The 12,878-nt window shown below is 40.6% G+C and overlaps 2 protein-coding genes across 2 annotated transcripts; both read right to left on the bottom strand.

The window, feature by feature from the left end:
* Window positions 1–753: 753 nt before the first annotated feature.
* On the bottom strand, window positions 754–1,686 carry LOC120877723 (olfactory receptor 2A14-like). The gene has a single exon (XM_040260080.1). The coding sequence runs from the start codon at window positions 1,684–1,686 to the stop codon at window positions 754–756; it is 933 nt and encodes a 310-aa protein (XP_040116014.1).
* Window positions 1,687–11,143: 9,457 nt separating this feature from the next.
* LOC120877722 (olfactory receptor 2A14-like) lies at window positions 11,144–12,076 on the bottom strand. Its single transcript, XM_040260079.1, has one exon. The coding sequence runs from the start codon at window positions 12,074–12,076 to the stop codon at window positions 11,144–11,146; it is 933 nt and encodes a 310-aa protein (XP_040116013.1).
* Between the last annotated feature and the right edge of the window lie 802 nt (window positions 12,077–12,878).

The raw sequence follows: 12,878 nt of genomic DNA, 5'->3' as shown, positions 1-12,878 counted from the left end.
AGAATTGACTGGTTTGATCTCCTTGATGTCCAGGGGACTCTCAAGAGTCTTCTTTAGCACCACAATTCAGAAGCACCAATTAGGTCTATAAATACATAAGTGAAAGTCATGTCTGACTCTTTGCAACCCCATGGACTGTATAGTTCATGGACTTCTCCAGGCCAGAATACTGGAGTGGGTAGGCTTTCCCTTCTCCAGGAGATCCTCCCAACCCAGGGATCAAACTGAGGTCTTCCACATTGCAGGCAGATTTACCAGCTGAGCCACAAGGAAAGTCCAGTTAGGTCTATAATATGCTATAATATTGTAGCTTTACAGCTAAAGGCAAAAAATGCCCCCTACCATATTTCAGGGGTTTAACAGGTGGTGCTAGTGGTAAAGAACCCACCTGCCAATGCAAGAGACATAAGAGACTTGGGTTTGATCCCTGAATTGGGGAGGAGAAGGAAATGGCAACCTACTCCAGGACTCTTGCCTAGAAAATCCCATGGACGAAGGAGCCTGGTATCCGTGGGGTTGCAAAGAGTTGGACACGACTGAGCGACTTCACTTTTTTTTTTTTTTTTTTTCCTGAAGGAAGTCATCGCAACTCATTCCAGTATTCTTGCCTGGAGAACCTCAAGGACAGAGGAGTCTGGCGGTCTACAGTCCATAGGGTTGCACAGAGTCAGACACAACTGAAGCAATTTAGCATGCATTCACCATATTTCAGAGGGAACAAAGTTCCTCCTGCATGTTGCCCTTTGATATTCTTCACATTAGCCTGTCCTTCCACAGCGCTCTTCTAAAGGCACCCTTGACCTCTTTGCTCCTCAAGCTGTAGATCAGCGGGTTCAGCATGGGGTTGAAAAGACTGTAAAACAGGGAAAGGATCTTCTGCTGCTCCTCAGGGTGGCGGGACTTGGGGGTCATGTACATGACGATGGCAGTGCCAAAGAAGAGCCCGACCACGCAGAGGTGGGAGGAGCAGGTGGAGAAGGCCTTCCTGCGGCCCTCAGCGGACTGGATCCTCAGGATGGCGGCCAGGATGCGTGCATAGGAGCCCAGCACCAGGCAGAGGGGCCCCAGTAAGATAAAAACACAGGCCGAAAAGATGACAACTTGGTTGAGCCAGGTGTCAGCACAGGCCAGCTTGAGGACAGACAGGATTTCACAGAAGAAGTGGTTGATTTCGTGAGGCCCACAGAAAGGCAGCCTCAGGACGAGAACTAAGTGGACCAGAGCTAAGAGGAAGCTTAACACCCAGGATGTGATGGCCAAGACAGTGCACACTCTCCAGCTCATGGTGATAACGTAATGGAGGGGGTGGCAGATGGCCACATACCTGTCATAGGACATGACCACCAAAATCAAGCACTCTGTGTGAGCAAAAACTAGATATAGGAATGTCTGCAAAATGCAGGGAACAAAGGAGATGGTTCTTTTCTGACTCACAAGATTTGCCAGCATCCTGGGGACATTGTTGGAGGCATAGGACATGTCGATGATGGCCAAGTGTGAGAGGAAGAAGTACATGGGGGTGTGCAGTCTTGAGTCTAAGCAGATAAGCCCCAGGATGACTCCATTCCCCAGAAGGGTGAGGGTGTAGAAGAGAGAGAAAAGACCAAAGAGGAAAACCTCCAGGGCTGAATCGACCTGGAATCCCAGGAGGGTGACTTCTGTGATCCGTGTCTGGTTGCCTCCCATGCTCCTGGGTAGAGACAGAGAAGCCGCCCCCTGGGACAGGAAGGTCAGAGCTGTAGGGAAATCAAGACACAAAATACCTTCTAAGTGTAACAAAGTGAGCATTTGGAAATGTATTACTTTGGATGGATTTCCTACAATTTATTGTTAGATATATTGTTAAAACTAATTCTGTGTGCTCATATTTATCAGAAAAAGTTATCCTTATATCAAAGTAATAATAGCATATATATATGTAACATTTATTATAGATAATAAAATGTATTAGGATGCATTATTATATACTCTCCCTAACAGAATGCACATTCACATGCATACATACAAAGTTTGGGAGAATTCAAGTTTTCTGGCTTCTCTTCAAGTCTATGAGTCTCTATGAGTCTTGATTATTAATGCAGTTAGAAGAAAGAGAACCCTGACAAACCATCTCTAAAAAGAGAGAGTTTTATTTTCTAGGCTTGCTTGTCTTCTTGGCCCAAGATGTGCAGTTACTAGGGTCCCCTGTTCTTTACATGTTGCTTTTGTTTACATATCCCTTTACCTTCTCACTTGCTTTTCTATCCACTAATTTCAGATTTGAAGTTCTTAGAAATATTTGATAACTTCTTAAAGCAAATTGTTCCTTGCACAGGAATAAGTAAAGGCAAAATCCTGAGCAAAAAGGATTTGTTGAGTTCTAGGAAAAGGAAAAAAAAAAAAAAAGTCCAATGTTCCTGAACCATGGTGACAAAGAGGTTGTAAATATTCATTGTTTTCTTACTGATATTTTAAACAATTTGGAACTGACATAAAATTTGTAAGTTGGGATGGATTTAAGTATTTGGTTATTTCTATAATAGAATATTGCTGCTAAGTCACTTCAGTCGTGTCCGACTCTATGCGACCCCATAGACGGCAGCCCATTGGGCTCCTCTGTCCCTGGGATTCTCCAGGCAAGAACACTGGAGTGGGTTGCCATTTCCTTCTCCAATGCATGCATGCATGCTAAGTTGCTTCAGTCGTGTTCAACTCTGTGCAACTCCATGGACAGCAGCCCACCAGGCTCCTCTGTCCATGGGATTTTCTAGGCAAGAATACTGGAGTGGGTTGCCATTTCCTTCTCCAATAATAGAATATTATATAGCCATTTAAAAGGATAATATAGAATTTTATATGGCAATGAAAAATTTTCCAAATAAAGTCAAAGCATGTGTACACGATTTGATTTATATTTCAAAATTTAACATATTTATACAAAAATGTCTTTGGGGTCTATTTTTATATATGCAGGAAAACTGTAATTTAAACATGAAACTCTTTACATTGATTATCTCTGGAGAGTAGGATTATATGGGAACTTACCTTTTGAATATATTATATGGTTACTGTTTTTTAATAAATGTGCATTACCCAAAAAAAAGACATTTAAAAATTCTATTGTGTAATATAAAAGCAAAGTTGCACATTTTTCTTGTTTATTCAAGAGAAGCACTCAGGAAGTTGTAATAGGAATGTCAAACCTGAGCAGATTCTTAGAGTTTCAAATGGGAGAAATGAGTCACCATATTACGTTAACTGAAAAATAGTTACCATATGACAGGAAAGAGGAAATGAAAATTTCAATCTCATTTTTGTTTACCAAGATATTTTTTTCTGAATTGTCCTGATCAATAGCATGGTCTTCCAACGAGTCAAAGTAGAAAAAGATTTCAAATCAAGTTGAAAATTACTGCAACATCCACCTAAATGTGAAGAGGAGCACAAGAAAAGAACTGTTTTGAAGTTGCACAGGAGAAAAATATTGACATAATTGATCATTGCCATGAAACTGCAAATTCCAGAGACATTTGCCCTCTGCCTGTGAGTTCTGTGTCTCGTCCCACATGGATCTGGTGTTTCTTTAGAAGGAGGTGGTCTATTACACTAATTCCAAAGTCTAGGGTCAACACTTTACTGGATCGCCAAAGAAACGGTAGCAAATTATGGTCAGTAAGCATCTCACCAAGTCACTCAAATGTTATTAACTAATTTTTAGCTGATATATTTTTAGCTTTTATTAATTGATTTATTTTAAAATTCATGAAAACAGAGCACAGTTAAAGAATATGTATCAATACAAATTTAATGACAGAACAGAATTTGGCACTTTAGGGACATATCAAATATTGTATTAATAGGTCTATGACTCAGGCTAAATAGGAAGGCTCAGTTCAGTTCAGTCACTCAGTCGTGTCCAACTCTTTGCGACCCCATGAATCGCAGCACGCCAGGCCTCCCTGTCCATCACCATCTCCTGGAGTTCACTCAGACTCACGTGCATCGAGTCAGTGATGCCATCCAGCCGTCTCATCCTTGGTCGTCCCCTTCTCCTCCTGCCCCCAATCCCTCCCAGCATCAGTCTTTTCCAATGAGTCTGAGGAAGGCTCAGGGAGCTCTTAATACCTGAGAATTCCAGAATTATGGATATTTTGTAAATTTTTAACTCTGAGTAAGCAGTTTCTGTCATCAAGGAAAGCAAGAAACAAAAGCAGTAACAGAAAACGATACAGTGAACTTCAGAAAAAGTCTCATGGGCTTGTGTTTACTGTGGCCCCTGATGCAAAAAACTGGTTCATTGGAAAAGACCAGATGCTGTGAAAGATTGATGGCAGTAGAAGAGAACAGGGCGACAGAGGATGAGATGGTGGGATGGCATCACAGACTCAATGGACGTGAGTCTGAGCAAGCTCAGGAGATGGTGAAGGACAGGGAAGCCTGGTGTGCTGCAGTGCATGGGGTTGCAAAGAGTCCTACACAATTTAACAACAAGAGATGATAACAACACGGAAAGCTGGAAAACTAAATTTCTTTCCAAAAAGAATGTTTAAAGGAGTTATGGGAGATCTCCAGAAAGGGAAGGTAGGTAAGAGCTTGAAGAGGAAGGAAGAGCAGGCGAGTCAGGGCCTGAGATGGTTCCTAGGGGAGCAAGCAAGGCAGAGCCTTGGGCTCAGCTGTGATGTGATGTCTGGGTTCCTGCTGCACCTAAAAGGGGCCTCGGGAGGCAGAAATAGGGATGCTTCAGTATCAAATATGCAAGTCACTAGCCTCCTTTCCCCAAATGATTAGAATTGTTTGAGTTCATAATTCAAATAGTCTGCAATATATATTTTGGTAAAATATTTTTGAGTGAAACAAGTAGCCTAGAAAAAAAATTATTTTCAAATGTCAGCAATAATTAAGAAGGCAAAAATTTCTTAGTGGAAATACTTCTCTCATCATGTATGAACTCCAGACAAACCATATGTAACACTGGGTGTCAACTGCACTCTTTACACTTTTGTAGAAAGGTCGTGAGGAGACAGCTCTACAGTGGTGCCTGTCTGCTCAGACTATTAATGATCGGGACCTTTGTGAGAACAAGAGAAAAAATAGAATAAAGAAAGCAATTTTTCCCCTTTAAATATGCAATGATTTCTTGCATTTTTAAAATGATAGTCCAAGAAGTTAGATTTTTCTTTCCTCCTAGAAAACTCCTATGGCAGATAAAGAGACACCTGAAATGAAGATGCCTTTAAGTGTCCACCCTGCTGCACCTTAAGGAAAGTGTGCTGTCCTGCACAGAATGAGGGAAAACAGTTCATGGATACATCACTTTGTTCTCCCATAGCAGGAAAATCAGCAGGGACTGAGAAGACCAGGGTCCCTAAATAAGGATGAAGGCAGACCATCGTGCCCATCTCCACTCTGCAGAGGAACCAGGTGGCCCTGAGTCACTGATTCTCAGCCTCATTGTTTTCATCTGGAAGCTGGTGAGAGCAGGGTCTAAAGGGCTGATGTGAAGAATACATAGCATTAGCTGGTACACAGTAGGAGTTTACCAGATGTCAGCAGATACTAACAGTATTAAAGACAGCACAAAATTCAAGGAGAATCTAAATTATTGGGATTGGTAATTAATAATATCAATCATAATATTGTAAAGTCCTCCACACTTGCTTTCCTTTTTGGTTATGTTTAAGTAAGAAAACATATGATTTTAATTTCATTTGTATTGATGTTTTATATGCTGATTTTTAAGTTAAAAAGGATTTTAAAGAAATATAAGAATATTTAAAGTAGCCTCAGTCTTGGAATGAAGGAGAAAATACAGGTTTTAAAACTCAAAATGCAGCTCAGCTATACCAAATATACCAACGTGAGAAAGAGAGTAAACCTTATGAAATGAAAGGAGGCCATATTTAGGATATTTTGCACTGACCTGTAATAGAAGTTTTTATTGATCACTCTCTCAGAGTGAGTGCCCTGGGGCTGACAAAGTCAAAGCTCTGGGGCAGGACAGATTATGCAGTCTTCTGACTTACTCAGAAATTACTTACCATCTGAATTAGTTACTTCACCACTCAGCTTGATCCTCCTGAATAGCATAATGTAAAAAACAAACTTGGATTCTTGGCCTGACTATCTGGGACCTACTCAAAACTTTGGCAGGCAAATCTTGTACCCCTCTGTATGTCTCCATTCCTCAATTCCCCCATCTCATAGGAGAGTTGAAAATTTCAGTTAACTCAAAGTGAAAGTGAAGTCACTCAGTCGTGTCCCACTCTTTGTGACCCCGTGGACTGCAGCCCACCAGGCTCCTCCGTCCATGGGATTCTCCAGGCAAGAATCCTGGAGTGGGTTGCCATTTCCTTCTCCAGGGGATCTTCCCGACCCAGGGATCGAACCCAGGTCTCTCGCATTGCAGGCAGACGCTTTAACCTCTGAGCCACCAGGGAACTCAAATAAGACACTTAAGAAGAGTTTAAACATACGAGAGGTTTGAAAGCCATTATTGGAGAATAACTTTTGGATCCAGTCATCCTAATGAAACATTAATATCGTACTAAAATAAGGCACAGGGAGTGTGTACAGCAACAGATACTGGATTTTTCCAGTAAGAAATGTCATCTCTTGCCTGAATACATGAGAAATGGGACCTGTTTGGCCAGAAAATATTTTTGAAAGTCCACAAGGGCAGGCAGTCAATATATGGGAAAGGAAGATCAAGCTACTGGCCAGCAAACCACTTACCTCTGCCTTCAGGACTGTTTTATTTGTAGAAAAGGCATTTGAGTCACGGGTCTGTGAAGTTCATTGTAGCCCTTGAGCCAGATCTTGCACTGCATGGATGATTAGCTGACCCCTCTTTGAAACAGTCATGAGGAAAACCGAGAGACACCACAGCAGGGAGGTGAAGGGGACACAGACATGGGTCTTGGAGGTCAGAGGAGTCAAGGCCACACCATGGGGAGGGGGAGGGGTCCTTAGAAATGCCCAGGGGCTCTTGTAAAAAGAGGCTTTGGGTACAGATAAGGCATTCAGACCCTTATACCTGGACCAGTCTTTTCCACCTGAAAACCCTTTTCACGACCAATGAACTCTCTAGTCTAGAACTCAGAAGTGGAATCTGTGTTCTTCTCTTCAGCATGGCCTTGGAGGACTAAGATAGATTCTCTTCCCCAGGGACCTCATCAGGAGGTGAAGCCCAGACACACAGCTCTCAGCAGAGAAGTTTATGATAGACTTGCTTCTGCAAGTCAGAGCTTTTACCTTCATTTGAATCCAACCTTCCTCCTGCAGACATAAGTCATGACCAGGGTACAGAACTGTGTCTATCACCTGTACTGATCGTCTCCCTGGAGATGTTAGTGTTTGTTGTTCTCCTATCGGGGCTTCCCTGGTGGCTCAGAGGGTGAAGTGTGGTTTTCCTATCTGCAGGTGAACCAAGGAATGCATTTCCCATGTTTACTCATTAAGTTCTTTCAGGATACCATGGGAATTGTTGTGTCCAATTGCATGGGATTTGTGTGTTTGTGTTTGGGATTGGGTGAGTCACGATTTCTCTGAACTGTATAACACTCTGGCAAAGAAACTAGAAGATTCAATTTCATGTTATAAATTGATTTCTTTCAATACCACTCTAATGGCAAAAAGTGAAGAGGAACTAAAGAGGTTCTTGATGAAGGTGAAAGAAGAGAGTGAAAAAGCTGGCTTAAAACTCAACATTCAAAAAACTAAGATCATGGCATCCTGTCCCATCACTTCATGGTAAATAGATGGGGAAAAAGTGGAAACAGTGACGGATTTTATTTTCTTGGGCTCCAAAGTAACTGTGGACAATGGCTGTAACCACAAAATTAAAAGACAGTTGCTCCTTGAAAGAAAAACTATGCCAAACCTAGACAGCATGTTAAAAAGCAGAGACATCACTCTGCTGGCAAAGGTCCATATAGTCAAAGCTCTGGTTTTATAGTAGTCATAGATGAATGTGAGAGTTGGACCATAAAGCAGGCTGAGCTCCAGAGAACTGATGCTTTTGAGTTGTGGTGCCAGAGAAGATTCTTGAGAGTCCCTCGGATAGCAAGGAGTTCAAAGCAATCAATCCTAAAGGAAATCATCCCTCAACATTCATTGGAAGGACTGATGCTGAAGCTTAAGCTCCAATATTTTGGACACCTGATTCATAGAGCTGACTCTGGAAAAGATCCTGATGCTGGGAAAGACTGAAGGCAAAAGGAGAAAAGAGTGGCAGAAGATGAGATAGTTACATAGCATCACTGACTTAATGAACATGAATTTGCACAAACTCTGGGAGACAGTGAAGGACAGGGTAGCCTAGTGAGCTTCAGGCCTTGGTGTGCCAAAGAGTTGGTCAGGATTTAGTGAATAGCAACAACAACAACACAGGTATATGTGTAACTAAATCACTTTGCTGCACACCTGAAGCTAACACAACATCGTTAATCAACTATACTCCATGGGTAAACCTATGGCTGATTCATGTTGATATTTGGTAGAAACCAACACAATATGTAAAGCAATTATCCTTCAATTAAAAATAAATAAATTTTTAAAAACTACACTCCAATATAAAATACTTTTTTTAAAAAAATAAAAAATATAGGAGACAAAGTTAGTCAGCAAAGATTTCCTGAGGGCCTTGTCTGTACTTAGTTTTGCTCTAGATATGATGAACACAGCAATGAGGAAGGCAAAGTTAATGCTTACCAGTGATCTTTTGTGTTAAAAATAGTAACTTTACAGGGAAGATAACCTCAGTTAGTGTATAATGCTATGGAAAAAAGACACAATGGACTGAAAAATTAAGATTTTGTTCAGTCGTGTCCAACTCTTTGCAACCCATGGACTGGGGCCTGCCAGGCTCCTCTGACCATGGAATTCTCCAGGCAAGAATAATACTGGAGTAAGTAGCTGTTCCCTTCTCCAAGGGATGTTTCTGACCCAGGGATCGAACCAGGGTCTCTTGCATTGCAGGTGGATTCTTTACCAGCTGAGCTACCATGGTGGAAAATTACCTGGTCAAGACAAGTAAGATTCTGAAATACACTGGTTTTTGAGGAAGTGAAGTTTGAGACTTGATAAATCAGAATTGTTGAAGACAATTCTATGTCTTCTCATTCTTTTTAGGCTCCTTGTTGATTAACATGCATTCTTAATCTATCTAAATCAATCTATTCAAATGTATTAGTGTTTCTCTGGAGACTAACAATTTGTATATTAATTTAAAAATCTTTCCCTTCCATATTTCCTAAGAGCTTTATAGTTTTGCCTTTGCCACTTAGGTCTTAAAAACACTGGGACTGAGTTTTTCATGCATGACTGAGTATCTGCATGGTTACTCATTCGTGCCAGAGCTGTTTTCTGCAACACCCCTCCCTTTCCCCAGTGGTCTACCAAGCCACACCTTTCATACAGCCAGTTTCTAATCATAGACATCAGCATCTATGCTCTGTTCAGTTTGTTTATAGGTCAACCCAAGGATGAAGACTGCACTATTTTACTTATTGGCACTCTGTAGCAGATACTGTTATCTGGAGAATCAATTCCTCTCACCTTATACTTAATCCTTTTTAAATGTGTTTGGACTAGCCACGGCAGCATGTATGTTAGAATCAGCTTGTCAAATTCTAAAGTGTTCTGCTTATACTCACATGTTCCACTGGGATAGTGTAAGATACTAACATTAAATATGTTAATCAGCTTGAGGAGGTTGAATCGCTTAAACATTATGTTTCTCAATCTGAAAACTTGGCATATCTCACATTTCATATCTGTTTAGTTAGCACAGTGCCTTAATAAATTTTTCTAATTGTCTCTTTATAGATTTAGTACTTGGATGGTAAAGAATCCGCCTGCAATGCGGGAGACCTGGGTTTAATTCCTGGGTTGGGAAGATCCCCTGGAGAAGAGCATGGCAACCCACTCCAGAATTCTTGCCTGGAGAATCCCATGGAGAGAGGAGCCTGGTGGGCTATATCCACAGGATCGCAGAGCTGGACATGACTGAGTGACTAAGCACACACTCTTAGATATATTCCTAAACATTTAAAAATTAAGTCTTGCTTTTAGCATTTTGGAAAAAATTCATTTTAATTATTTGTTATATAAATATATAATAGATGTTTATATTGATCTTATATCAAGTTATCTTGTTTAAATTTCTCATCATTTCACTAATATACAAAAAGGTTCATTTGGATTTCCTACAAATGCCATCGCACTATTTGCATACGATCAGAATTCATTTGGGCTTCCCTGGTGGCCCAGTGGTAAATAACCCACCTGTCAATGCAGGAGATCCAGGTTTAGTCACTGGATCAAGAAGATCCCCTGGAGAAGGAAATGGCAATCCAATCCAGTATTCTTCCCTGGGAAATCTGATGGACAGAGGAGCCTGGAGGGCTACAGTCCATGAGGTCACAAAAGAGTTAGACATAATTTAGCCACACAACAAAAACGACATAATTTATTTATTCCTTCTCATATGGGTGTCTCACATGACAGATACCCACATACCCATATATCTCTTCTTTTTGTTTAACTGTACATATTAATATCTCTAGTAAAAATCTGAAAAATAAGAAAAACAAGTGGTGATGATGTACATCTTATTTTATTTATATTTTATTTTATGGCGAAAGATACTAGCATTTTACCATTAAGTATAATGTCTGATATGTGAATGTTTATGGTACTGGGGTTTTTGATAAATTTTTTTCTAGGAATGTTTATTGTTATGCTAGGTTGTAAAGAGCTTTATCATGAACTGATGTTAAATTTTATCAAACGCTTGCTTTGATCTACTGACAATGGATACTTTAATTTGTTAATGGGCCAATTTTTTTCATTTTTTGAAAGTTATATGATTTTTGCATTTTAGAGATAAAAACTTTATCATAATTTACTATCTTTTTATTACTTGATTTACTAACATTTTAAGATATTTGCACCTGTGTTAAAGAATAGGATTAGATTATAATTTTCTTATTTATGATGTTTATTTCAGGTTTGCTATCAATGACTAAATATGAGTATTTATTTTCTCAGTTTTTAAAAATTTTGAAGATAAAGGGTTCTAATTTGTTAAATTAATGGTTTCAAAGAGCATTCAAAGGTCCAGAGTCATGAAGACAGGCTTACACAGGACACTCCAAACCATCCCTCACACTGACCTCTTCTTCCCTAGAATTTTTCTCAGGGCACCCTTCACCTCTGTGTTTCTCAAACTATAGATTAAGGGATTCAGCATAGGGTTGAAAAGGCTGTAAAACAATGACAGAATCTTCCTTTGTTCCTGAGAATGGCTGGATCTGGGGGCCATGTACAAGATGATGGCAGTGCCAAAGAAGAGCCCGAGCACGCAGAGGTGGGAGGAGCAGGTGGAGAAGGCCTTCCTGCGGCCCTCAGCGGACTGGATCCTCAGGATGGCGGCCAGGATGCGCGCATAGGAGCCCAGCACCAGGCAGAGGGGCCCGACTAAAATGCAAACACAGGATGCAACAATGATAACTTGGTTCAGCCAAGTATCTGCACAAGCCAACTTGAGGACAGACAGGATTTCACAAAAGAAGTGGTTCATTTCATGAGGCCCACAGAAGGGCAGCTTCAGGATGAGAACTAAGTGGACAAGATCCCAGAGAAAGCTAAATGCCCAGGAAGCGCTGGCCAGGACAGTGCACACTCTCCAGCTCATGATGAAAGTGTAATGGAGGGGGTGGCAGACGGCCACATACCTGTCATAGGACATCACCACCAAAATCAGGCACTCTGCAGCAGCAAAAGCCAGATACAAAAATGTCTGCATAATGCAAGGAACAAAGGAGATGGTTCTTTTCTGACTCACAAGATTTGCCAGCATCTTGGGGACATTGTTGGAGGCATAGGACATGTCGATGATGGCCAAGTGTGAGAGGAAGAAGTACATGGGGGTGTGCAGTCTTGAGTCTAAGCAGATAAGCCCCAGGATGACTCCATTCCCCAGAAGGGTGAGGGTGTAGAAGAGAGAGAAAAGTCCAAAGAGGAAAACCTCCAGGGCTGAATCGACCTGGAATCCCAGGAGGGTGACTTCTGTGATCCGTGTCTGGTTGCCTCCCATGCTCCTGAGCAGAGACAGAGAAGCCCCAAGCTTCAATAGGAAGGTCAGAGCTGCAGGGAAATCAAGACACAAAATACCTTCTGAGTGTAACAAAGTGAGTATTTGGAAATACACAAACTTGGTGTGATCATACAAGTCAGAAACAAATTCCCCTTGTATCAATGGATAATAAGATATGTAAAATATATTACAGATAATAAAATATATGATAACAGGATAAATGCATTATTATATACTCTGTGTAATAGTATACATACAAATACAGACATGCACTGTTTTGCAAAATTCAAGTATCCTGGCTTCCCTTCAAAGGTGTGAGTGCTGATTATTAATGTACTTAGAACAGAGACAACCCTGACAGGCCATATGTAGTAAGAGGTAGTTTCATTTCCTAATCTTGCTTATCTTCTTGGTTCAAGAAATAAAATGTTTATGACACTTTGTTGTTTACATGTTGCTTATTTTTCCACTTACCTTCTCATATGCTGTTCTATCCACTTATTTCAGATTTGAATTCCCTTATTAAATAACCTCTCAATTTTGTAGCATTTCAAACTTTGCATAAGACTCCTCTCAACAGTGGACTAATATTCCATAGAAGCATCTTCTGCCATTTCTTTCCCATCTCCAGAGTTTGCAATTTTATTTTTATTGTCTTATTTACTTTTTTGTCAGCACCTGATCCTGAAATTTAAGCATAAGTGAAAAATTATTAGAGTAGATGAAGACAGGCACACATATTGTCTTAAATTCAGTTAAGCATGGTGACATTTCTGCAGCCTTTTAAAGTATGAAATTCAAA

This window comes from Oryx dammah, unplaced genomic scaffold (genome assembly GCF_014754425.2).
Source record: "Oryx dammah isolate SB20612 unplaced genomic scaffold, SCBI_Odam_1.1 HiC_scaffold_18, whole genome shotgun sequence".
NCBI classification, from domain to species: Eukaryota; Metazoa; Chordata; class Mammalia; order Artiodactyla; family Bovidae; genus Oryx; species Oryx dammah.
The sequence above is the reverse complement of the archived record's forward strand: the minus strand, read 5'-3'. Positions and strand labels throughout refer to the sequence as shown.